Source organism: Euleptes europaea, chromosome 3 (genome assembly GCF_029931775.1).
Source record: "Euleptes europaea isolate rEulEur1 chromosome 3, rEulEur1.hap1, whole genome shotgun sequence".
Taxonomy (NCBI): Eukaryota; Metazoa; Chordata; class Lepidosauria; order Squamata; family Sphaerodactylidae; genus Euleptes; species Euleptes europaea.
This window is the reverse complement of record NC_079314.1, coordinates 101,566,416-101,593,511: the sequence shown is the minus strand read 5'-3', so window position 1 is coordinate 101,593,511 and position 27,096 is coordinate 101,566,416. Positions and strand designations below refer to the sequence as shown.

Below are 27,096 nucleotides of genomic sequence, written 5' to 3'. Positions count from 1 at the left end.
TCTGAATACACATAAAAATGGTTTGTGAATTAGATCCTTAAATTGTTTTATTAAAAGGTGTAAATTACAACCAAAGTTAGTTATTTCAGTGCAGGTACAATCTGGAGATAGAGACCCACTCCTGCTATTACAAAACGTTATACACTTCTCCTCCCCCAAGTGGAAAAAAAATCAAATTGTTTTCCACAAAAGTGGCTAGTCCCACAGCACTTTGACAGCCAGTTTTGACATCATAGAACCTTTATTGTGCAGGTTTTGGGAGATCCACCAGGGTCATAAAACCTGTCCTTAATGTGTGGAGTAGGGTTGCCAACTCCAGGTTGGGAAATACCTGGAGATTTTGTGGGTGGAGCCTGAGGAGGGCGGGGTTTGGAGAGGGGAGGGACTTCAATGCCATAGAGTCCAATTGCCAAAGCGGCCATTTTCTCCAGGGGCACTGATCTCTATTGGCTGGAGAGCAGTTGTAACAGCAGCAGATCTCCAGCCACCACCTGGAGGTTGGCAACCCTAGTGTGGAGCCAGGCTTTAAGATTCAACTCAGAGAAAGGGAAAGGAAAAGTTCACACTGAATCTACGCTTTTCGATGTACGCAGTCATCATCATCTACTATATGACATTACTGCCCTTCATTGCAGATTTCTATAAATGCAGTTAAGATTACACCTTTAAAATACTAGTGTAAAAAAGAAAAAAAGAAAGAGGGCATATTTGTACGTTTTATTCCTTCCTATCGTACAATTAAGCTATAAATAACATCTGCATAATTGCCTAGGTGTCAATGAAACTTGTTAACCGATTACATTCGAGGAAGTCCCTTTCCCACGCAGCATGGAGCAGCTTCCCTATTCCAGTATCTTCTCTTGTTTCTTGCCTTCTTTTTTCTTTTTCTTGGATTCTGGGGAGACAATAATAATAACGCTTTCAAAACTGCCTCTAAAAGAGAGCTCGGGAGAAAAAGTAAAACTGTGACTTCCATACATCTGGTAGACAAGGCAGGAGGGTTGCCAACTATTGGCTGGGAAATTCCTGGAGGTTTGGGGGAGGAGCCAAGGAAGGCTGGAGTCTGGGGAGGAAGCTCCAGAAGGATGTGATGCCACAGTAGGGTTGCCAACTCCGGGCTGGGAAATACCTGGAGATTTCGGGGGTGGAGCCTGAGGAGGGCAGGGTTTGGAGAGGGGAGGGACTTCAATACCGTAGAGTCCAATTGCCAAAGTGGCCATTTTCTCCAGGGGAACTGATTTATGTCACCAGGCGATCGGTTGTAATAGCTGGAGATCTCCAGCCACCACCTGGAGGTTGATAACCTGACTTACCAGCCTTCTGCAAAGGCTTCTTGCTACTGCCAGTTTGGTGTAGTGGCTAAGAGCGGTGGTTTGGAGCGGTGGACTCTGATCTGGAGAATTGGGTTTGATTCCCCACTCCTACACACATGAAGCCTGATGGATAACCTTATGCTAGTCACAGTTCTCTCCAAACTCTCTCAGCCTCACCTACCTCACAAGGTGCCTATTGTGGGGGGAGGAAGGGAAGGTGATTGTAAGCCACTTTGAAGCAAAGTTAGAGTCCAGTTGCCAAAGTGGCCATTTTCTCCGGGGGAACTGATTTCTATCAGCGGGAGATCAGTTGTAATAGTGGGAGATCTCCAGCCACCACCTGGAGGTTGGCAATAAGTGTCATAAAAAGCTAAAAACTCACAGCACCTAACTAGAGAATGAATGGACTCCTAATGAAGTCTACTCAGAATCCTACTCAAGTTTATTAAATGGTGCTTACTCCCAGGCAAGTGTGCTTAGGATTGTACTATGAAGCAAGAAAAGATGAATTCTTTCCCTCTACTCCCATGCATACACGGAAAATCACTTTAAAGGTAGGGTTGCCAGGTCCCTCTTTGCCACCGGCGGGAGATTTTGGGGGTGGAGCATGAGGAGGTCAGGGTTTGGGGAGGGGAGGGACTTCAATGTCATAGAGTCCAATGGCCAAAGCGGCCATTTTTCTCCAGGTGATCTGCTCTCTATCAGCTGGAGATCAGTTGAATTAGCAGATCTCTTGCTACTACCTGGCAGTTGGCAACCCTACTTTAAGGGCAATGGATATGTTGATAATAGCTTTCTAAAAAAATGATTGTGGCTTGAAAGCTGGCAGGGGGAGGGGCAAAAAAGAACCAAATTGCAGTTCAGGCAGAGCTTTTCCTAGCTCTACCAGCCAACCCTACTTGGCATGCAAGCTATTGTCTCAGAGGCCTGGTTTGAAAGCATGAAAATAGCAGGCAGCTCCAGATGAATCCAGGTCACGGCTCGGTGGCAAGCTGGGAAAAGATTTCATACAGACATTGATAAACACACAGAAACCCTTCCGACCCTTCTGTTTTTATTCACTCTGGAATCTTTTATTATGTTTTTCAGAGAGCAAAAGTGATTGGGAAAGACAGCAGAAAGCTTTCTCTCCACCTCCTCCTCTCCAATGACTCTGTTTCCTTTCATGCTGACAACAGCACTGCTGAGAACATTTAAAAAAATACAGATAATGGAGTCTGAGCCTGTGTGGTGTAATGGTTGGAGTGCTGGACTAGAATCTGGGAGAGCCAGGTTCGAATCCCCATTCTGCCACAGAATCTAGCTGAATGACCTTGGGCCAGTCACTAACCCACCTATTGTCGTGAGGATAACATGAAGGAGGGGATAGGGGAGAATGATACTGTAAGTGTCTTTGGGTGCCCATCGGGAAGAAAAACAGAGTAGAATTAAAAATAAAGAGATGCAACGTTGCCAGGAATACATATCGCATGATTATCTCTGTACATTGTGATCGTGGACTGGGGTCACCAGCATTTTTCCTAGCGGAGCTTCTGTTACTTTTAACAGTGTGCAGCAAGTAGAAACTCAGCACTGTGTGTGTGTTAAGTGCCGTCAAGTTGCTTCCGACTCATGGCAACCCTATGAATCAGTGTCCTCCAAAATGTCCTAACTTTGATAGCCTTGCTCAGATCTTGCAAAATGAGGGTCGTGGTTTCCTTTATAGAGCCAATCCTTCTATTGTTGGGTCTTCCTCTTTTCCTGCTGCCTTCAACTTTTCCTAGCATGGTTGTCTTTTCCAGTGACTCTTGTCTTCTGATAATGTGACCAAAGTACGACAGCCTCAGTTTAGTCATTTTAGCCTCTAGGGACAGTTCAGGCTTGATTTGATCTATAACCCACTGATTTGTTTTTTTGGGCAGTCCATGGTATCCATAACATTCTCCTCCAACATCACATTTCAAAGGAATCTACTTGCTTCCTGTCAGCTTTCTTCATTGTCCAGCTTTCACACCCATACATAGTAATAGGGAATACGATGGCATGAATTAACTTGATCTTGGTTGCCAGTGACACATCTTTACACTTCAGAATCTTTTCTAGCTCCTTCATGGCTGCCCTTCCCAGTCTCCATCTCCTTCTGATTTCTTGGCTGCAGTCTCCCTTGGTAAAACTACAGTTCCCAATATCCCTTTAAGCAAAGCCAGAAGCTTTGACTTGGGCGAGCAAATTAGATTAGCAGCCCAGAAGTATTTCTGATTGTAAATATGACTGTTATTAAGAAAGCTGTTAAATGCCCAATTCCAGGGAACAATAAGTTAAGTATGGCGAGGACTAAACATTTTAATACTATGATCGATTCACAAACCAGAAATCTCCAGTCTGACGGAACTACCATCTGGCTTCTAACAAAACGTTTACTTAGAACAACATCCCACCGATTTACATTGAACTTGTGCTCAGGTATGACTGCTTAGCACCACCGTTTAGTAATTTGGTAGCAGTGCAAGCCAGTACTGAATAGCTGCAGGCAGCCTTTCTCTAAATATTCACCTTTACTTTTTTTTGTACACAACCCCTTACTATGGAAGCAGCAGGGGGAAAGCAATTATCCGAAGAGCCGGTGCCCAAGGATTGAAGCAATTTAAAGCCACAAAAGGGAAATCAAATAGAATAATTACCTTTTAAATGGGAGTCAAACCCAAACTACATGGCTATTTATTTTTCTACCCAGCAAGGAAGGGCTGGCATGGTTTTAATTCTTATCATGGTAAATTGCATCCTAAAAAGCAATGCGAATCATAGAAAACAGAGTTGACTCAGGGTTCTGATTCTGCTGATGCAACAGTATGCACGTAAAATTGAGAGCACTCATAAAAGAACAGAGAATGAAGGCTCCGCACAGCATTTGATTCATGGGCGTATTCAGGTGGTTTTTTAAAAAGCAACACCTCCTATTCGTAAGTCAGAGCTGCATTTGATCTTCAACAAATTAAACGGTCATTGCAACTCTGATCTGGACATCATAGCCCACGCTTGAACAACGTCGTTCCAAAAGTTAAGTGAATGATAATCAGATTGTCCCACACACTGATCAAGAAAAATCAGGCGCTGAGAGAAAGGTGGCAATGGAGTGTGCCCCATTATCATTCTTAATATGGGCCAAGGTCTCTTGGAACTGATTCTTGAGTTATGTCACTTTAGGTTTTAAATAGGCCTCGCATGACTGGATTCCCCTTTCTCCTCCATGAAAAAAACAACAACTCCCGGCACATAAAAAACTCACAGTAGCCTCCATCTCTTGGTGATCTGTTCCAACTATGGTTGCCAAGTCCCCTGGCCTTTGGCAGGGAATGGGGGGGAGGGGTAGAGTTGCCAGATCCAGGCTGGGAAATTCCTGGAGATTTGGGGATGGAGTCTGGGGAGGACAGGGACCTCAGTGGGGTACAATGCCATAGAGTCCACCCTCCAAAGCATCGATTTCCTCCAGAGGAACTGATTTATGTAGTCCCACCTAGAGGCTGGCATCCCCAATTCCAATGCTTGCCTCCAGGTTTTGGGGGGCTCTAAGCAAAATGACAGCCAGTGCCTCCACTTGGTTGCATGCACACACTTCCCTAAGGTTGTCAACCTCTGAGTGGGGCATGGAGATTTCCCAGAATTACATCTCCAGACAACAAAGAACAGTTCCCCTGGAGAAAACTGCTGCTTTGGAGGGTAGACTCTATGGCATAATACCATGCTGTGTGGTCCCTCCCCTCCACAAACCCTACCCCCTAATCTCCAGAAATTTCCCAATATGGAGTTGGCAACCCTACACTTCCAAGTGGATGAAAGGGCAGACCCCAATTCCTTTGTGCCAACTGGATCTAAGAGCCACATTCCACTACTGTGTCCTCAGCTCCTCTTCCTCCGGGAATTGCCCCAAAGGCCCCTGCCCTCTCTGAGACAAGCTCCTGTTTCCTACAGGGAGGGACCCTTGAGGAAGCCGACTATGATTCTTCTGGGCTCCTTTTAGGCTGGCCACCATTGCTAGAAGGGCTCGAAGGAGCGCAAAGGAGTGCACTGTGCCATGCTCCTTTTTCCAAGCACCATCAGCACTGAGAGATGGCTACAGCTAAGCAACAGACCAACAACTATTCCTAGCCAGCAATGCCACTCACTTATTCAGTCATGCATTCCTTGCTGTCTGCTACTCCTCCCTTAAGAGAGCAGCAGTGCCAGAAAGGATGATGGCTTCCTTCAGCTTCTCTGTTGACATTCCTGCTTTTGTTGTTTGGCAGAAGGAGGAAGAGGAGCTCCTCAGCACACCATGCATCCAAAATAGTGGAGAGCCCTTTGGGGGCCCAATTCTGTTATGTTCTCCATGGCCAACTGCCCAGAGGCAAGGGGCAGGCAGCCATGTCTATAGCCTGCTGCTGTGGTGAGAGGTTGAGAGGTTGGTACCTCCTGAGGTTCCAGGTGGCCTAGCAGGTACCCTTCCATGAGCAAACAGGAGACCTGACCTGAACAAAGGATCTGTGACCCTTTTATTGTTGCTCTGCATTTCTCCATGGGAAAAAAAACCCGCTCTATTATACACATTCTGACCTGGATAGCCCAGGGTAGCCTGTCAGATCTCAGGAGCTAAGCAGGATTGGCCCTGGTCCATATTTGGATGGGACACCACCAGGGAATCAGCTGCCTAGGGAGGTGGTGAGCTCCCCATTGCTGGCAGTCTTTAAGCAGAGGCTGGACAAGCACTTGTCAGGGATGCTCTAGGCTGATCCTGCAATAAGCAGGGGGTTGGACTAGATGGCCTGTATGGCCCCTTCCAACTATATGGTTCTATGATTCTGTGAAGTCCAGGGTCACTGCGCAGAGGCAGGCAATGGGAAACCACCTCTGAACATCTCGTTTTGAAAGCCCTATGGGGTCACCGTAATTGGGCTGTGAATTGATGGTGGGTAACGCACACACTAGCCTGATCTCGTCAGATCTCAGAAGCTAAGCAGGGTCAGCCCTGGTTAGTATTTGGATGGGGGACCACCAAGGAATACCAGGGTTGCTGTGCAGAGGAAGGCACTGGCAAACCACCTCTGTTAGTCTCTTGCCATGAAAACCCCAAAAGGGATTGCCATAAGTCAGCTGCGACTTGACGGCACTTCACACACACAACGCACACACACATAAATATAGTGAACAATTTAAGCAAATGTATTTAATCTACATTGTCCTAGTGCTTTTTTTCGCAACAAGGCTGACGCAGCCCTGAGTATTTGAGAGACTGACAATAAAGTTAAATGTTTGCTCGCCACAGTCCCAGTTGCATGGATTCCTTGTGTATAAAAACAATACAAAATATTGTTGCAAACATTCATCGCAGGAAGCAGAACTGACAACACAAAAAAACTGTTTCCTAAGGTTAGCGCAGGGTTTCTTTGAAATGAATTGTTCGTGATTTACCGAAATCTCTCTATTTTATAAAAGCCCAATATGAGTTTTTCTGTCACGCTTCTTGCATCTGCCCAGATCATACCTATGTTTTTCAACTAGCCAAGCCGCTCTACTTTTATCATTCCACAGGTGAGAGAATTGCCTCTTAAAAGTTAATGTTGACATGCTGAGGATGGAGTGGAGACAATAGGGAGGAAATGAAACAGAGAAAGAAAGAAAAAAAAGCTTTAAGAGAGGGGAAAGCAAAGACAGAACAGGGGGAAAGAAAAGGGGAGGGCCAGAAAGGAGAGAGAGAGAAAGAGAAAAATTTACCCACTTGGAATTTAATGAGAACAAACATTAGCTTATGCTGTGTCTTTTACCACAATAAGCATAATCGCTTCAGGCATTTTCACAGCTGACAAGCACTGCTGAATGCCAAAATAGGCCACTGAAACAATACACATATAAAAACATTAGGCTATTTGTCTGCATTGTTGAAGACCTAGTTCACCCAAACAGCACATATAGAATTTACTTGGCTGGACGTTGTCCATGTTTGTTGTACCCTATGTATGGTGCATGATTGTTTGTTGTTTAATACAAACTTGTATTGTTTGAAACTGTTTGTTTGCTAACTAATTTACAGCTTGCTACTTTGTGTGTGCCCATAGTACCTGGAGGTTGGCAACCCTAGCCCTGCTGGGTCAGACTGGCCCATCTACTCCAGCATCTCATTCCCCCTGCCCCCGCAAGAGCCAGCAGTTGCCCTGGGGGGGCCAGAGGCCAAGGACTTCCCCAATGCTGCAGAGAAGGTGAACCAACCGTTGTTTTTTGGACTGTATCACTTCAGACTGCCATGGGTAAGTGTGTATGTGTGCCTGATTCTTATTGACATGAAAAGAAAAACGGCTCTTTTGTCCAAATACAGGCCTTCTTATTAGCAGAACCCCCAACAATTATAGCTGCCCTTAAGATAGCATCACACGGTTGCCAATCTCCAGGTGGGGCCTGGCTAGCTCAGGGAATTACAATTGATCTCCAGGTTACAGAAATCAGCTCCCCTGGAGAAAAATGGCTGCTTTGGAGGGTGAAGACCCTGCTGAGGTTCCTTCCTTCCTTCCTTTTAACCTCACCTTCCCCAGTTTCCACCCCCAAATTTCCAGGAATTTCCCAACCTAAAGCCTTTGTGCCCCCCTCTTGCTAACACCTTTTTGCAGCTGTTTGCCTGCCTAATGTGAGAAAATCCCTCACTGTTCCCCCCTGTCTAGTTACCCTGAGCTCCATCTTATTCTTTTCCTTTCTTTAATGCTAATGCGTATTCTACCTGCATGGGAATCCACATAATGAACTATATTAAAGACTGAGGGGTCACAGAGAAGAGGAAACCAGGAGTACTTCAAAATGGAGAGAAATTTGGCACCTTAAATACGTTTGATCATTCTTTGTTTATGGTGGCGATGCTAATTGGATAAATGGAAGCAATTTAACTGGTCATCTGGTTTTCAAGAAATTCACCATTACATCATTACTTATCAGAAGAAGTGAGTTGTAGCTCATGAAAGCTCATACCCTGCCAGAAATTTTGTTAGTCTTTAAGGTGCTACTGGACTCTTGCTCAAAGAGCTGAACTTGTGGGTGTTTGGGCATCTTCAGTTATGACATTTTAGTTGTGACGTAAGGAACAAAGAAACGTTTAGGTTAAAAAAAACTGGAAGGAAAAACTTATTAATTGAACAAATCTCACAAAAGGAGGGAAAATCTGTAGATCGGATATGGCCGCGTGTCCTTCTTCAACAGATCTATTGATTAATCATAATTAAAATTTGACACCCCCCCCCAAAATTAAACATGGGAATTGACTCATCAACCAACAAAATCAATTAAAAGCCTACAGTTCTAACTCTTTTAATAAAAAGTTGTTTTAAAAAAAAGCCCTCTAAAATTAAGGATTTAGTCATTCTTTATAGGAAAGGTGGAAATAATGCTTCTGAATCAAAGCTCCCTGTATACCAAATGGCATCCAGCCCTACATACCTCAGAAATAGCTGCTTCTGTCGCATGGCCGCTACAGCGTTGGAACCATTGCTAGCTGTAAATCGTGCTAATAAATAATTCAGACAGAATCATGGATTCTTCCACTATTTGACTGCCGATAAGAGCCAGTCTGTCCTGGCAACTGCTCCTCAAAGCAGTCTTTCCACAGGTGGACAAGCCAGCTGGTTATAGCAGACTAGCTACAGACGCACTCTGGAAACAGGAATCTGTTTCTAGTAGGAGCTTTGTCCAGCAAAACACCAGTGAGACCTTGGGAGGCGAAGGCAATGGCTTCTGGAAGCTACCCAGGTCAGTGCTAGAAAGTCTGGCTCTTTCTAAAGCAACTGCTCTACAACACACCCATTGTGTGTTTCAAGCCAGAGAGAGGGACAAACGGGATGGGAGCATGGTGTAGTGGTTAAGAGCGGCGGTTTGGAGCGATGGAGGTTGATCTAGAGAAACAGGTCTGATTCCCCACTCCTTCACAAGTGGTGGAGGCTAATCTGGTGAACTGGATTTGTTTCCCCGCTCCTACACACAAAGCCAGCTGGATGACCTTGGGCAAGTTACAGCTCTGTTAGAGCTCTCTCAGCTCCACCTACCTCACAGGGTGTCTGTTGTGGGGAGGGGAAGGGAAGGTGCTTGTAAGCCGGTTTCAGTCTCCCTTAAGTGGTCGGCATATAAAAACCAACTCTTCCTCTACTTCTTCTTCTTCTTCTTCTACCATGCCACTCCGATACTGTCTACAGAAAAGAATCGCATGGGTCTGGTGGCCAACATGGATACTTCTCATAACAGTGTTGCCCATCCCCTAGGATTAGTTTTCTGCTTTTTTCACCCCCTGGCATCCTTGTACTGCTGTACACTGGGAAGAGGGAGTTTCTTGAACCTTGACAGTGTGGCAGTCCTGTTTGCAGCAGCAAGCTGGATGCAGCCTGAAGAAGAAAAAGGGCCATCCATCAAGTTTAAGTAACTATGAAGCAGGGCAGATGGAAGTTGTAAGCAGCATGTTCTGCTCAGTGGAACAAGTTGTCCATCTGAGCAATTGCTTTCCTGCGGTGCCCTATTCCTTTAGATTTGCTTGGAAAACCCTAGAAGACAACTAGCATGCCCAGGCCTGGTTGTATGGATGCTTTCACATCCCCTTTCATAGAAACTGGGATGAAATCTTGGGTACCAGCTAGAAGGAGCACCGTTATGCTGGTCTTTGGTTCATTTAAAAAAAATGTCCCATTTTGATTAGGAAATGTGCACTCTGAATATCTCCCACAGGCTGTGCCAAAGGCTTGGAACATGTGAGGTGGCCCCCTGGACGCATCCAGGGACATCCCTGAGAAGCAGTATGGTGTAATGGTTAGGGTGTCAGACTGGGAGATCCTGGTTCCACTCCCCATTTTGACATGAAGCTTGCTGGCCGAACGTTGGCTAGCGACACACACTTAGCCTCACCTACCTTACAGGGCTGTGGGGATAAAATGGGGGGCAGGATAACCATGGAGGCAACAACGGGAGAAGTATATATGAAATAAATCCATAGAAGTCCCAATTGCATCCAGTTAGGACAGCAGATGGTTAAAATCACCTGCTGCCCACGTGAAGCCTTCAAGCATGCGAGATGGCCTCCTAGACAAGCTTTGGCATGCTTTCAGACCCCTCGGGGAGGCAGGCTTATATGCTTCAAATCAAGCATGCCCTCTTGCCTTTTTGTGCATCCGTTCCAGTTAGTGATTCCACTCAGGGGAACTGGCAAATTTTCAACTAGGGCTGAGAGAATGTGTGGCAAAATGTTTTTTCTGCCAATTTTGGGTGGGATATTACATTACAGAACATTGCATCATTCCTTATAAGTAAAACCTAGTTACCAGGGATAGAACCGGAGATCTTGTGCATACAAGGCAGATGCTGTGCTAAGGCATCTTCCAGACTGCAGCCCTGATCTGTATTTTCACAGTCTCCAGGGCACCTCTGTTGATAACAGGGTGGTCATTCTACACTTCCAATTTTTATGTGGAACTTCCCCATGTGTGGGCTGTACTTTTAAAGACTGTGCAGTATTTTGTGAGGGCTTTTCTTTTTGCACTTGAGTGATGGGCAATTTAATGCCCCCACAGGCTTATGCAGTTACCATCCCCAAAACCCACCAGCGAATTGTACCTTGCCTATGTGTTTGCCTGTTTGATTGGTTAGCTAATTTCCCGCATGACACTGGTCATTCTGATTGGCTGTGGTGCCCTTCCTTCTCTTTTTGAATTATGGACAGAAGGTAAAAATATCCAGCATAGCTGTGATTATGGCCGATTGCAGGGCTAAGGGAATATTGTTTTGGAAGTTTATTGTTGAGGTTCTTTAAAGCACCCTTACACTGGTCCTGTTCTAACGCCAATAAAGAATTTTGCTGTGCTTATGCTCCATTCATTATTATGTGAGCTGATTTTATTCACAGGAAGTGTGTGTGTGATTAAGGGGAAAACCAGACCCTCTTTGGGCCAGCAGAGGCTGGGGTTGCAGTCTCAGCTCACCCTCCTTGAAAGGGATCCTTAGGCTGCTGGCTGCCTTTCCACCCTTCCCTTTTCCAGCCAGAAGGATCCTCCATTCTTGGAGTGCCAGGGCTTTTCATCACCCCTCCCCATTGCTTAGGGTTGCCAACCTCCAGGTACTAAACAGAAAGATTTGGCAACCGGCTAAGGAATTATTCAGTACGCAGCCACCAACACACTTATTTCTTTACTTTTTTTCACACTTATTTCTTTTACTTTTGAGAGGAAAAACCTTCAAGTATTCAATGATATACTTATTTTACAAGATAAACCATCATATGCACTTTTTATACAATATGTTAGAAAGCTGTTGTACTATTTATACAGGGAAATATATATACACAGATATATCACTGTTCATATAATTCATCTTATTCAGTAGAACAATGTCCCTTATGAAATTCTAACTATATATAAACCAAACTTGTCAAAACGTTCCAAAAGATAATTCCGTAGTGGGTGCGTGGATCCTGCGCACCACACCGAAAATGTACTTGCTTCCGAGTCAGCTGGTTTGATTAATCCAATCAGAGCATCGCTCCTTCCAAACCTGTGTTATGCAGCACCATGCCTTCTATGATGTGATTTTCTTTACAAAATTGACTCAGGTTGATGCCTTGATGCCCCAAATCCATGGACTAAGAGTCACATTCCAGGAGCTGCAAGGTTGCGGCCGGATATATGATATTAATATTCGGAGGAAGCCTACGAAACAAGATATAGCCGGAATCTTGTCATTTTCCATTACTGGGGCATTGGCCCAGATTTTGGCTGCGTACTGAATAATTCCTTAGCCGGTTGCCAAACCTCCAGGTACTAGCTGGAGATCTCTTGCTATTACAATTGATCTCCAGTCGATAGAGATCAGTTCACCTGGAGAAAATGTCCACTTTGGCCATTGGACTCTATGGTGTCAAACTCCCTCCCCTCCCCAAACCCCACCCTCCTCAGGCTCCACCCCCAAAATCTCCCAGTATTTCCCAACCTGGAGCTGGCAACACTACCATTGTTCCACCTTTTCATCTAAGCCGATCTACCACCAGCAAATTGAGATGTCAAGAGTTTCTTGGGCAAGCATATGCAGAGATGCTCTTTGATGGCTCTTGGGCAGTTGAGCTGGGTAAATATAATTTGCTTGTTCGGGAGTCTCGATTCTCCAGGAAGAAAAAAATAAAAGAATATCAGCCTAAGAAAGCAGGGTCCTAGAAAGCAAGGTTGGAAGGAAAGGCACTTGCTTAACCCACCTCTCCGCTCCCCTTCCCAATTCAAGATATGTATGTTCTCCCTGCACCCCACCCCAGCTAATGGAGCCACTTAAAGATGCTGCTAATTTCACTTTGGGATTTAAAAGAGAGAGAGAGATGTGCATGTGCTGCACGCTGTGATTTGCATTTTCTTTACTATATTGAAATGAAGAGAAAACTGCTGGGTGGTTTAGCTGCCCACAGCATACCTGGGGGTCATGCAGATATAAAAACAGAGAAAGACCAGAAGAAATAAAGGACTGGCTCCTGAACTGGCTCCTCTTCTAGACTATTAATTACATTGCAAAGGGAGGGGGGAATGCTGGCTTGCAATTTTTTTAAAAAAGAATTGCCACTCATCCCACCCTTTTGGGGCAGGATGGGCAGTGCCCCACAAAGCGGCCCAGACTTTTCAGACATCTAAAAAACAGGCATCATGTGGAATCATGGGAGAAACTAGTTTGAGAAAGAGCAGAACGGGGTGGGGGGCAAAGAAAAATTGGGACAGCACAGGTTTGTTAACAAAGCTGTATCAAACAAGGAAAAAATGAAAAAGGAACACTGAGGCTTCTGAAAGATGCCTAAGCCACAAATATGGTAGCAAACAGTGACACCTGGTGACAGAACACAGCACTGCAAACCACAGCATTCATTTTGCTATATCAAGAGAATAAGACACTACGAAGAGTGATACCCAGTGATTAACCTTTTCATTCTAAGACAAAATGTGACATAAAATAAAGAGATGCTTATAATATACCTGCCTTCTCCCCAGTTTAGACCTTGGAATTTTACGTGAGACTGGTCAATTGACCGTAATAAATATTATATATATTCTCCCCATTATCTTCAGTCCCATAGCACCAGGCAGACAGAGCTAGCACAAAGGCAGGGAGATCCAAGACCCATCAATCACCAAAGAGGAACTTAGCAGAAAGAGGAGAGATACAGACAATCACTGAAACTATTTTTACCCATCTAAGCTTTAATACTCTACAGGTACGTTTGATCACAACTCCTTTGCAAATACCTCCAGTCCCTTAATTTCAAAGGAACTGCAGTATGACTGCTTTTATCTAAAAGGGGACTAAAATTATCTGGAACACTAGTCTAGTGATATTAAAGCTCTGTGACTGGAACCATACCTACAGAATCCAAGGAACGTCTCCTAGATTTTTAAAAGTAGTGTTAACCCTCTTCACTTAATCATACAAATGTTTTTCCCCATCTTTATTTCATCTTGTTTGACTTGTAACATCATTTCCAATGCCTGACTGCCACTCACAAATTTGGCATATGAAGAGTAGAGTTGTGCGTATCAACATACCCGAACTGAAAATAAACCCGAAATTAGCTGTTTTGGCAATATTCGGGTTTTGGGTCAACCGAATACCACAACCTGGGAATCTGACCAAAGCTGAATATTCGATTCCTGGAAAAGCTGAATAGATATTAAACTTTTTCAGGTTTCGGCTATTTGCCTTTGTTCAGTTGCACAGCTCTGTGCTTTCTCCCATTTTTCTATCTTTGACTGGTTTTAAGTCCCCATAGTTGGGCCCTTTTGAGGTAGGAGTGTAATCACAGCCACCTTGATCTGACCAAAATATCCATTACCTTTCAGTACAGTGATCTGGATCAGGATCGTCTGGAGGCAGAAGAGTCATTTAAAAGATGGTGCTCACCCAATCCCGTCCAGAGGGATATACCCTCCAAGTAAAAAGCAACAGCTTCAACAGCTGCTGACCAGGCTTTGTTCTGAAGAAGACTGCTCACCCGCATGGATGAGCAATCTCCATCGCAAGAGCTGCCTTGGTCATGACTTCGGCTGGCACCGATATCAACCCCCTCCCCTTGAAAACCTGCTCTCAAACTGAAGATCACCCCGAGTAAAGACTTTGTTTTCCTGCACCATGACCATCTCTTGAAATCAGATTTTTGGTGACCATAATAAAAAAAAAAATTGTTCACAGGATGTCATTTGCCACCAAGAGAAATGATTTCTGTGCCTTATTTTTTTGCATTTAAGCGTTTTTCCTCAGTTTGGAAGCTAATTTGCATGGACATCATGCTATGCGCCCCAGATACGAAGGGAGCCCCAAGACTTTGAGGTGCTAGCCTGCCAATCATCTCCTTCCACCAGTCTTGGCAACGCTGAACTTCTGAACCTGAAAACTGGTGGACAGCTTGGCTCGCAAATGCCTAGAGGATGGGGGTGATCCTTTTGCGGGCTCATAAAATTGGACCCCCTGCCCCAACATTCACCAAACTTCAATGTCCATCTAGGAGAGTCCCTTGCAGCTATGTTGCAAATTCGGTGAGTCTACCTCCAAAAATACCCCCACAGGAGCTTTGAAAAAAATCCCCATAGACCCGAATTTTTCTGGTAAACCCAGAAATACCCCTTTACCGCTATGGGTACTCAGCTTATTCCGGGTTTACTGAAAAAATTGGACCAAATAAACCTGAACCCAAAATTTACTGATTTTTTTTTTTTTGCACAACCCTAATGAAGAGGTTTTACACGCAGTCCAGTACGGTCATCAGTCCAGTGCAAATGGCAGCAACTCTCCAAGGCCTCAGGTCAAGGAAGATCTTTCCCAACACCAGTTGCTTGAGATCCATTGACTGGTGAGGCCGAGGACTTAATCAGGGATTTTCCCGAAAGCAAATCATATGATCCACATCCTCTTCCCAAACATACAAAACTCCTTTTTTTTGCCATCAAGTCATATCTCACATATAGCAACCTCTAGTGGGGTTTTCAAGGCAAGAGACGTTCAGAGGTGGTTTGCCATTGCCTACCTCTGTGTCACAACAACCCTGGTATTCCTTGGAGGTCTCCCATCCAAATACTTGCCAGGGTTGATCCTGCTTAGCTTCTGAGATCTGACGAGATCAGGTTAGTCTGGGCTATCCAGGTCAGGGCATAAAACAACCACTTGTTGCTTTTCTGGAATACATCCAAACAGCACCAAAACATTCATATTATCTTCTATTCTTACTCCAAAGCTCTCTTGCTTTATATAACAATGCTACCACATCTGTATCATTTCCCCCCTTTGCTGGAGGGAACACCAGCCACTGCCATTCACCTGCTGTTTCTCATATTGTCAATAATGTCATATTTAATACTGGAGAACAGATTTTGTGATCATTGTTCTCTACACGCATCTAGTTACAGATCAGAGGGATTGTTAACCTCAAGCAGTTACCACTAAAGCTTACATGATGGACATTCTCCATTGACTCCTGCTTGCTGGCATGGACATCACAGTGACACTAATTGCTCATGTCATGCTGTCTTTATTACACTCTCTGTTGATGTACTCCCGAGTTATTCCTCGCCCATTTCATTAGCGCTGACATGACTGGGGTTCACTGATCAGGAACAGTGGTTTCCAAACCGTGCCCAAGGAAACCTGGAATTACTCAGAAGCTTATCAAGGTTCCATCAACCAGGAAATCAGTTATGTTAGAGGAGCTTCCTGACACCTTCGGCATAACTGTTGACCATCTCCTGCAATGTAAAGAGTTAGGTGCACTCTTAGTTCGCGTGAGGCCATGGCAATTGCCACTGGAACTAGAAAACTCTGCAACTAAAAATAGTGAATTTCAGAACCTGGACATTCAGAATATAAACTACGTCTATTCAGAACTCTTTCCCCCAGTATAATCCTGATCCAAACCTTCCAAATTTGGGTCTAGCTAGGGTTTGTCACCACCAGGTAATCAATAACTGCTAGTTTTCTCCCCCCTCCAAACAAACTTACCCTTACAAAGCAGTGAGTTAATCAGTTAAGATTGTCATCTCCAGCTTGGGAAATTTCTGGAGATTTGAAAGCAATGGCTGGGAAGGGCAGAGTTTAGGAAGCAGAGGGAGTTCAGCTGAGATGTGATGCCATAGAGTCTGGGAGTCCTCAGTGTGGCACCTGTCAGTGCTAGGGTGGCCAATCTCCAGGTGGTGGCTGGAGATCTCACACCATTATAACTAATCTCCAGGTAACAGAGATCAGTTCACCTGGAGAAAATGGCCGCTTTGGAAGGTGGACTCTATGGCTGTATACCCCATTGAAGTCCCTCCTTTCTCCAAACCCTGCCCTCCTCAGGCTCCACCCCCACAATCTCCAGATATTTCCCAACCTGAAGCTGGCAATCCTAGTTAGTGCCATGGCTACGGTTGTCAACTTTAGGATGGAAAATTACTGGAGATTTGGGGGTGGATCCTGTGTGGGGTGGGGTTTAGAGAGGAAGAGACCTTAGTAGGGTATAATGATATAGAATCCACTCTTCAAAGCAGCCATTTTCTCTAGGGGAACTTAACTCTGTACTCTGGAAATCAGTTGCAATTCCAGATCTTTACATCCTACCTGGAGGTTGGCAACACTAGCCATGCCAACTGCTAACACATTTCCTGGTGCCCACTGAGTGTTTTTAGAAAGTAGGTATCTCTGTCTCCAGCCGACAGAGATCAGTTCACCTGGAGAAAATGGCTGCTTTGGTGATTGGACTCTATGGCACTGAAGTCCCTCCCCTCCCCAAACCCCACCCTCCTCAGGCTCTGCCCCAAAAATATCCAGATATTTCCCAACCTGGAGCCAGCAACCCTATCTAGAGGGTTTCTGCCCCTTTTATTGCCTTCTAGTATTCTTCTCACTAACCAAACCAAGGAGAGACCCTAGTATTTGAATTGATTCTGCTGCTCTTTGGGTAACAGCAGCAATTCTGAACCAGTAAACAAGCAGCCATGCAGTGCACCTTTTATGATACATGCCAGAAACCTTGTCTTAGGCTCAGTGGCACATCACACAGCCTCCGCTCCCGCTGTCAATTTCCCGGCGCACCAGCACCTGCTGCAGCTGCAGAGTTCATTAAGAGACTTGATTAATCACAGCGAAAACATATTTATCTGGGAATGACACCAGTATGCCTTTGAAGGAGTACGTGGCTCTGTGCATGACAGTTTCATCATTCCTTTCAAATAAACATGTGCATGTGCGAATGGCACATTATCTTCCTTTCTGTTCTTTTGGGGAAAGGGGAAGGCAAGGGGATTGTAAGCCAGTTTGAGTCTCCCTTAAGTGGTAGAGAAAGTTGGCATATAAAAACCAACTCTTCTTCTTCTTCTTCTTCTTCTTCTTCTTCTTCTTCTTCTTCTTCTTCTTCTTCTTCTAGAATCCTACTGGAAGTTATCATTTCATGAGCACTTATTTGATGGTTTACTCACATTTTGGATATACTGCATGTGAGGAAGAATAAAAGCCTATCAATATACGCATATCTTTTAAAAAGGTAACTTCAACAAGAAAAAAGGATAAACCAGAACTCGGGAGATAACATTACTTTTACAAATATTTATAACACCAGCCCTTTTCAGACTAGGATTTTCAGGCAGTGCCTGGCAATCAGTGGGAGGATTGGGGGCCATGATGCCAGCTGTGGTGTTACATCTCTTCCAGTAAAAATCTGGAAGTGACATAGGGTTTCCAGTGATTTCTAGGGCAAATTCACCCACCTCCTCCTTTTGCAAACACAGCTCTGCTGATGGAAAAGCGAGAAAGGGGTGAGATGACCGCTTCCTCCTCCTCACTGCAGCCACCCAAACAAAATAACTATTATTGGAGGAATGTTTTACACCTTGCATTAGACCAAGAAAAGTAGATGATGCCTCAAGGAATCGTCTGAACTGAAGACACATCATACGGCTAGCTTGTTGAATGTAAGCAGATCCATATATAGTCAAGTGCCAGGGTGAGAAACCTGAAGCACTTCACCTTAAGTTCCATGGTGGAAAAAAGGGCAGGATATAAATGCACGTAATACACTTTTAAAAAAGTTACTCAGAGATGCTCTTGTACAAGTGGAAACATGGCAACTGGTATGAGGTGGAATCTAACAGCCAACCACCCCAACATAGGCAACAATATACACAGAATCCAATTTCCTACAAAGAGTGAGACCAAACCAGATAAACAACATGATCAAACTCAATAAACAAACTGCAGCCATGTTGCAAACTTCCACAGAGAAGGGGAACTTTTGCTCAAGGGACCACTTGCATTAATCAAAGAATATATGAAGAATAACATTTTGCAATGCATATATTCAGTCTTGGTCTACACATGCTCCATATGTATGTATTTGTTATAGTACGAAATTCCCTTATCATGTATTAATAATGTCTTTATTCATCGGACCTGACTGTCAAATGTTTTTCCATAGCTATTTCTCTTTGGTTTCTGATTAAGGCTTCTGCTAAAATAGAAATAGAGTGGTGCCCTGTTGAAGTTGTAGTCTGAAGTTATTACCCTACTCTTTAATGATTCCAGCTGAGATTGTGGGCAGATTCTGAATTCAAGATGAATCTTTCAAAGTCCAATATTTCCAATCTGATTGCAGCTAAAGTTCTCTGTGGAAATCTGCAACATTATCTCCCTTGATCTCAAATCAATTACATACATACATACATACATACATACATACATACATACATACATACATACAGAGAGAGAGAGAAAGAAAGAGAGAGAGAGAGAGAGAGAGAGAGAGAGAGAGAGAGAGAGAGAGAGAGAGAGAGAGAGAGAGAGAGAGAGAGAGAGAGAGAGAGAGAGAGAGAGTTGTATTGTTTTATATTTATGTATATCTGTGCATACAAAGTGCAAGTTCACACCGTTTTTATTGTATTGGTTGTTTTCCCATGGTCCTTTCTGGGGTTTTTCTTTTCATGATATATTTTGAGTCTATACTCCCTGCCCTCCATTTTGTTACTGGCCTAGTCCATACTTGCATTAGCTGCAGTAAAGTTGCTGCATTGTGTATCTGCAGAACATACCCTGGGATACGCAAGCATATTTACCTTTGATAATTAATTAACATGTCTAAAAGTCAGTTTATTAAACCAATCCATTGACAACCCTAAGACTAAATCTTTCTCCATAGACAGGCATAGCATAGGTTTGAAGATACCAGCATTTATCTAACCATGGAGGTCCAAAGAGTTAGGGAATCTCTAGGAATAAAACTGAGGTGCTCAGTAGACTGCAGCAGCAGAAGAAACAGAAAAGCTGCACTCTTCAAAGTCCATGGACAGTTGAAAGCTAAAAAAAAAATGGTTGGAGAGGTCCCATGACACTAGTTTCCAAAGGAATATTACCTTGAGGTTTGGGTTTGGTAAGCTTCCCACAGGGCTTGGAGATGGTGACTGTTTTCTGGCAGTCCGCATTGTGTAAAGCTCGTTTTAGGTTCCCAGTTCGAGTCTTCAAGGCGGTGTTCAGGTCACACTCTCCCCATGCCTGGAACTGGTATTTACACTCCGCTGCAATGCACAAAGGAACACGTACCATTTTATCAACACATGAGCAAAATAAAAAGTAAATGGTTCCTTGAACAGACTTTCACACGTGATCTCACAAACCTGAGAAGGACACTTTGGTGATTTTGCTGTCTCTGGTAGATTATTACTAATAATTGTGCTAACATGACAGTTTAATTAAGAAGAAGAAGAGTGTGGCTAGCCCAAGGTCACCCAGCTGGCTTAATGTGTAGGAGTGGGGAAACAAATCCAGTTCACCAGGTTAGCCTCCACCACTCACATGGAGGAGTGGGGAATCAAACCTAGTTCTCCAGATCAGAGTCCACCGCTCTAAACTACCACTCTTAACCACTACACCATGTAGTGTAAAGAACTGCAAATAAATAAAGGCAGGCAAGGCAAAGCAAGGGAAGGGAAGGGAAGTAGTGACATGAAAAGTTTGACGGCAGGTTCAAATCCCCACTCGCACCATGGAAGTTTGCTGGGTGACCTTGGGCCAGTCACACACTCTTAGCCCTGATCCTGGCTAATATTCTGATGGGAGACCTCCAAGGAATTATGCAGGGTAATGACTCCTAATGTCTCTTGCCTTGAAAACCCTATGGGGTTACCATAAGTCAGCTGTGACTTGATGGCAAAAAATAATGTTTACAATACTTTGAAATATTGTGCATGGTTACAAAGACCATTTACATCTGGCCTACAAACTTGGGCAAAATTCTTATTTTTGTTGGTTTGTTTTATCCCATGTTAATGCTGAATTTTATGCCATTTTACTATTAAATTCCATTTTACAGCACGTTATACAATCGCTGCAAAGTAGGTATCAAAACAGGAACATTTATATCAAATTTCATTAATATGGTTGGGGAAAGGGAAAACTGGAATTTTATCCTGAATGTGGAGAAATCATACAAGATACATTTTCGTACTGAACCAGTCTTGTTGCAAAATTCAATAATGTCCCTTATCCTCTTTCCCCCCTAAATGTCATCATTGACAATCTGGGTTCTTTTGCAGTGACTTTAAAGGTGTTCACAGCACATCTGTTCTGCCCAAGGTCCTTTCAGAACATAATCTGAAAACATCTATTTCAATAGTTATTAAAATATGCCTCGCCTACCTTTTGCAGTATGCTACTTTTTGCAGTATGGCTCAGTAAACTTTAATAACCTCAAAACACAGCAACTTCAAAGCAGCAACAGCAATAAAAATGTCAATGTAAAGCAAACAAATCAAAGCAGAAATAGCAGAGCAACTGGAGCCAAATCCAAAAGAAACAACAGCTTTCAAATGCCAAATACTTTCCAGGACAAAAACGCCTTCACTTGTTATGTAAAAACCAAGAAAGAAGGGGGTAAAGACACAAAAGTACTGAATCTGACCCTTGGGTCTTTTATGCATGGCTGTCACCCCTTGGAGGACTTCAGGTCCTTGTTTTGGTTATGCATGCCGTTTCTGACCGTCAGAGGTCGCCTCACTTTCCTCATGCATTCCCCCACATTTTCAAATTCCAGATAAAATAGGTCTCTGAAAACGCAGGCAAAATGTGGGGAAACACAGGAGGAGACCAAGGAGACCTCTGATGGTCAGAAATGGCATGCATAATCAACACAAAGACCCAAAGTCGTTGGATGGGTGACTGCGAGGGAAACAGCATGCATACAAGACCTTGGTCCATCAAGGTCATTGTTATCTAAAACTGGCAGCAGCTGTACAGTATGAGCTCTTTCACATTACCTACTATCTGATCCTTTTTAACTGGAGATGCTGGAAATCACCTGAGACCTTCTGTATGCCAAGCAGATGCCCCACCACTGAGCCTTAACCCTTCCCCTAAGAGACAAACAAAGTTTCTGAAGAAAGAATCCCATGGGTTTGATCCCACTGCTGCAAAAGGTCAGGTCACATTTAGCCACTTACAGATGACACAAAAACTAACAACAGAGTCTCAAGCTCCAGGAAGGTCCACATGGAAGACGGTACTCTTGATGTACCCTGGCTCCTGAAACTGATGGTGGTTGCTGAGGAGATTGGTTGTGTGTGCCAATATCCTATAAGATCAGGCAGGATGAGAACATCATAATAGGAAGTGTTGCTAAAGCAAGTATTGGTGAACAGAAAGAAGGCCAAAACCCCAGTGTAGTGTAGTGGTTAGAGTGTTGGACTAGGATCTGGAAGACCTAAGTTTTAATCCCTGCTCTACCACAGGCTTGCTGGAGGATCATGGACCAGTCATTCTCTCAGTCTAACATACCTCAAAAAGAAGAGGTAAAGAGACTCATGTATGCCACCTTGATCTCCTGAGATGACGGGTGGGAGAAAATGTGCCAGGGAATGCAGCTGCATGAAAAGTGGAAGAATCTTGGCACTGCTGGAGGTGAGAAACTGGTTTTAGACACTTCCTATTGAGCTTAGATCTGAGTTTTCTGCACAAACCAGGTGGTGACATTAGAAAGAAGAATACTCAGGCTCCAGGGGATGGAGGAATCCAATCACCACACCTAAAATGAGATGGAGAAAGCTATTGGTGGTTGAGGACTCTCTACAAAAGAACAGAGGCAGCCATCTGTTCACCAGGTGTGATGTTCCTTGGAGACCAGTATACAGATGGTCAGACACTCAGCAGTGAGATTGTTGAAACATTCATTTCTTCTTCCTCCATTAATATGACACTACAAAATAGGCATCATGGAGTCCAATCTTGTACGCAGACCTTTTCTGGATCCAGACTAGATATTTCTGTAGGTGTGAGGATTTCCAACCCCATAGCGCAATTTTACCATCTCTCCCCTTCTGCAACAGCCCAAATGCCCCCAAATCCTGTTTGTTGGAGGGAAGGGAACCCCAGGAGCAGCATTTTAGAAGCATTTAGGGCTTCCAAAGGGGAGAAATGAAAAAAAATCACACTCTGTCGATGGAAATCTTTTGAGCCCACAGAAATGGTAGTCTGGATCCAACCCATACCTTGTAGGTTTTCTCTAATTTCTTTTTTAAAACAACTTATCAAGTTGTGTTGCATTTTCTCCATTTCCTGTAGCCATTCATCGCATTACTCTGTTATGTGGTCGCTTAGCTTAAGCTTGTGCTGTCATAAGTTGAACTCATTATCTTTGCCATTCTCAAAGGGACAGGAGTGAACAGCTGTTGTTTTTCTTCTTCAAGGCAGCCTTTTAGATGTTTTATTAATCCACTTATAGCAATCCTAAGCAGAGTTGCTCCAGTCTAATTCAGTGGGATTGCTTTGTAAATTGCTGTGTAAACGTGCCCGGTTCCTTCATCCTTCACTTATGTGATATATACTCTGTAGACTTGACCATCTTTGTGGTTTCTTCTGACTCTTCTTCTATTCTCAATGTCTTTCTTGAAATACAATGCGCAACCACACACATTTTGTAGATGAGGCTGCATCAGTACCCACTAGAGGGGTACCACAAGCTTAGATAAACAGATTTTGTTGAATAGAGTCTGTACTAATACCACAGAATTGCTAGCAAAACCAGGACAGATTGCAGAAGTCACAGTTTCCAGAATAAGACTGACAGTTCATAAGGTCTGAAGTTTCAGTATTTTACAGTGAAATCCATCCTAAGCAGAGTTACTCCTTCCTGAGCCAATTGACAGAAGAAGAAGAAGAAGAAGAAGAAGAAGAAGAAGAAGAAGAAGAAGAAGAAGAAGAAGAAGAAGAAGAAGAAGTAGCAGCAGTAGCAGTAGTAGTAGTAGTCCCGCAATTTAACCTTGCATTTAGCGGAGAGTAAAATTTTGCCAGACATCCTACCCTGCCCAACCAAATATCCCATATGATTTTTCTCCATGTGTGAATCTGCTGAGGACCCTAATAAAAACCCTGCGCTAGTCAACTGAATTGTAATGATTAATTCTGAGTGTGAAACTGAATTATCAACCTACCTCCCCTCTCTGCATATGCCTATGTTTTGCTAGAGAACTACTTATTGTTAATACTGTATTTTCACCAGGCTTCCCCCCTCCCATCTCTGTTCTCTGTAAAAAAGAAAAGAAAACGTATGAACGTCATAAAGTTCACCTCAGAACAAAAGGTCTAATTTAATAAGATAGTGCTGTCAAATATGCCACAAAAGCAAGCTACAGACTGCTGCTTCTAATTTCTGTTTCACTTATTTTGTCTTTTAACAATCTCATCAGATTCACCCGCTTTTCTTTGAGATTTCTTTTTGTCTTTATGACTTTGATGAGCTCATTAACCCAGTCCACCTATCTTAGCCACCTTTAAAAACGCATTTGCTCTGATCATTTTTCAACTCCTGCAGAGATTAATAGAGCTTAAACAGGCATCTGGTTTTTCCAGTCCCACTACAAATATGTCTCCAAATGTATCGTCCATCTCTTTGATAATATGGCTACATTCCAACATCATAATAAGCTAGAAACCATAGGTTGATCAAACCCTGCTTAGTTGTGACATATAAATGCACCACCCTTTGAAGTTGCCTAGCTCCACAGAATACAGAACAGGAAAGATGTCCCCTTGCCAGTAGACAGGGGAGAGAAGCATAAAATTTTAAGTACAAAATAGAATTTATTACTCATAATATTTCTGGGTCCTTGGGCAAAGACTACCAAAATGAGAAATAGTTTACAGCAACTTTAATAAAAAGAGTGACGAAAATATCTTGTACAGCCAGGGTCACTCAAGGATTCTGGGCTAGGCCAGGGATAGTCCAAGTTAGCCCAATCTCGTCAGATCTCAGAAGCTAAGCAGGGTTGGCCCTGGTTAGTACTTGGATGGGAGACCACCAAGGAAGTCCAGGGTCACTACGCAGAGGCAGGCAATGGCAAGCCACCTCTGAAAGTAGGGTTGCAAACCTCCAGGTGGTAGCTAGAGATCTCCTGCCATTACAATTGATCTCCAGGTGACAGAAATTAATTCCCTTGGGGAAAATAGCTGCTTTGGAAGGTAGACTCTATGGTATTATATCCTACTGAAGCCCCTTCCCTCCACTAAACCCACCCTCCTCAGGCTCCAATCCCCAAAAATCTCCAGATATTTTCCTACCTGGAGCTGGCAACCCTATCTGTATGTTTCTTGCTTTGAAAAACAACCCCATGGGATCTCCATAAGTCAGCTGCAACTTGACAACAAAGACAAAAGGCCATGGTACCTACACCCCCTCATTCAGCGATGCAGAAAGATGGCACTCACCTTCTAAGCCCACAGTGCGATTCTAACAGCCCATTCCTGAACTGAGGTGTACGGGGACGGCGGGGAAGAGGCGCAGCGGCGATTCCCTAAACCGATTCCCATACGCCATTAAACAAAAAAAAAAAAGCCATTTTGTGGCTTTTATTTTTGTTTGTGTAACTGGGGCCTTTTGCCCCATAGGGAACAGCGAGGCTGCGCCTGCTGAAAAGCAGATGCAGCACTGCCTTTCCCAGCGCCGGCGGAAGTGGCTGAAAGGGGGTAAGAAGCCGCCTAACCAGTGGCTCCTCCCCCCGCCCCCCCGGAACGCCCCCCCTCTGCCGGCGCAGCCTCTCTACGCCATTGCTGGCGCCATGGAGAGGCTGCACTGACAGAGGGGCGAGGGGCGGTCCCACAACGCTCACCCACTGGCGGGACTGGCCTTGCCCCCCGCATAAGTACGTGTAATGGCGCGATTACACGTACTTACGCTGGCGGCGAGTTTACGCCGCCTCCTAAAGAGTTTTGGCCCAATTCTCAGGAATGGGCTGTTAGTAGAGTTGCACTCTTCTAACCCCATTGACATTAATAGATTTAGAAGGTTGTGTTTAGGATTGCACTATCAGTGTTAAAAGGAAATATGGAAGGAGAGGCTTGTTTTGGTAAAGTACAGATAACGTTTTTGGCCAAGCCAAGGAAACGGGGCTCCATTTCATATCGTTCTGAGCGAAAAGGTTATTCTAGTCCCAATGGGCATTACCTCCAAACTGCTTCTTCCAGTTGCAGGGGATCTTACACCTCTGGGTCTTCATCGTTTGTTTGCAATCAGCTCCACTGCGAGTTCCCTCGCGGGTCCCTAGCCCACAATCCCCACTAGTAGGAACACACACACTCCACTGCCATTCCCCACAGTCAGACTTCTTCACCTTCTTCTCTGGAAAGAACCACAAGGAACAAACAGAAGGAAAGAAAGGTTAGGGCATGCTTATGAAGAGAAGTTCATCTGTGTTCAGAACACAAAGATACGTAGGGTTGGGTCCTCCGGATCCCTTTTTTTGCCAGGGGAAGGCACTTCTGTCAGCAGGACAGAACTTTCTGCCTCCCTGCTTGCCACAGTGGCCCACTGATCTCCCCAAAATGCTGTTCCTTGGAGACAGGGGATCCCCAGGGGATAGGGTTGCCAACCTCCAGGTGGTGGCTGGAGAGCTCCTGCTATTACAGCTGATCTCCAGCCAATAGAGATCAGTTCACCTGGAGAAAATGGCTGCTTTGGCAATTGGACTCTATGACATTGAAGTCCCTCCCCAAACCCCACCCTCCTCAAGCTCTGCCCCAAAAACCTCCCGCCAGTGGCGAAGAGGGACCTGGCAACCCTAATACATATAATGTAATCGATAGCGTCTTACCTGGTTTTTCTTTTTTGCCAGCCTCAGTCGTGCTCACAGCTGCTAGCAGGACAATAAATGTGAAGAGGACAACTGTAAATATTTGACATTGTTCTTGCTGTTTCTGCATTCTGTGGATTAATAAGGAAAAAAGATCAGATTAGACATTAATATACAGACAAAATTCCCAAGTTGGCACAGGAAATAGACCTATGCATGGCACTATTAATACGCAAAGGGAACAAACATGTCATCAACAAATTGAGTTTAAGAAAAATCTCCCATATGTCAAGTTTTAAGGTACTAAGTAATATCATAATAATTCTAAAGCTTCAGAAAGTAGTCTCTGAGTTTGATATTTGCACTAAAATGAGTGTTTCCAATACAGCAAACCAAATTGCCATAAAAGGTAAACCTCATGTTTCACTGTCATTTGAAATCCTTTTGTTCTTCTATCTGACTCTTCCTGCCACCACCGTTTTCTTTTTTTCCCACTTTGCCCTCACTGTCTTTGGCCTTTTGTCCTCTGGTTGGCTATGCTCATAGCACCAATCAACAATCTAAGCAACATTCCTGAAGAGTTTAAAGACCATGTGAAGTACAGATTTGCATTACTAAGTTCAAGTGAATGTAAACCAGAAGAACTATGGGTGGAAACTAGAGATATTATCAAGGAAGAATGTGCAAAGACTATCCCAGTAGCCGCCCCCCCCCCAAAA

The 27,096-nt window shown here is 44.0% G+C and overlaps 1 protein-coding gene across 1 annotated transcript; it reads right to left on the bottom strand.

The window, feature by feature from the left end:
* Nucleotides 1–743: 743 nt before the first annotated feature.
* PTN (pleiotrophin) lies at nt 744–26,507 on the bottom strand. The gene is made up of 4 exons (XM_056846061.1): nt 26,399–26,507; nt 25,753–25,926; nt 19,676–19,837; nt 744–895 (listed from the first exon to the last, which is right to left on the bottom strand). The coding sequence occupies exons 1-4, from the start codon at nt 26,505–26,507 to the stop codon at nt 843–845; spliced, it is 498 nt and encodes a 165-aa protein (XP_056702039.1). The 3' UTR covers nt 744–842.
* Nucleotides 26,508–27,096: the final 589 nt, after the last annotated feature.

Bases quoted from the DNA above. Each gene is read 5' to 3' on its own strand.
- PTN (XM_056846061.1), bottom strand. From the start codon at position 26,507: ATGCAGAAACAGCAAGAACAATGTCAAATATTTACAGTTGTCCTCTTC. The intron at 19,838-25,752 runs GTAATGCCCATT...TGTGCATTGCAG, and splicing joins CTGGAAGAAGCAGTTTGGAG to CGGAGTGTAAATACCAGTTC. The intron at 896-19,675 runs GTAATATTCCTT...TTGTCTCCCCAG, and splicing joins TACCAAACCCAAACCTCAAG to AATCCAAGAAAAAGAAAAAA.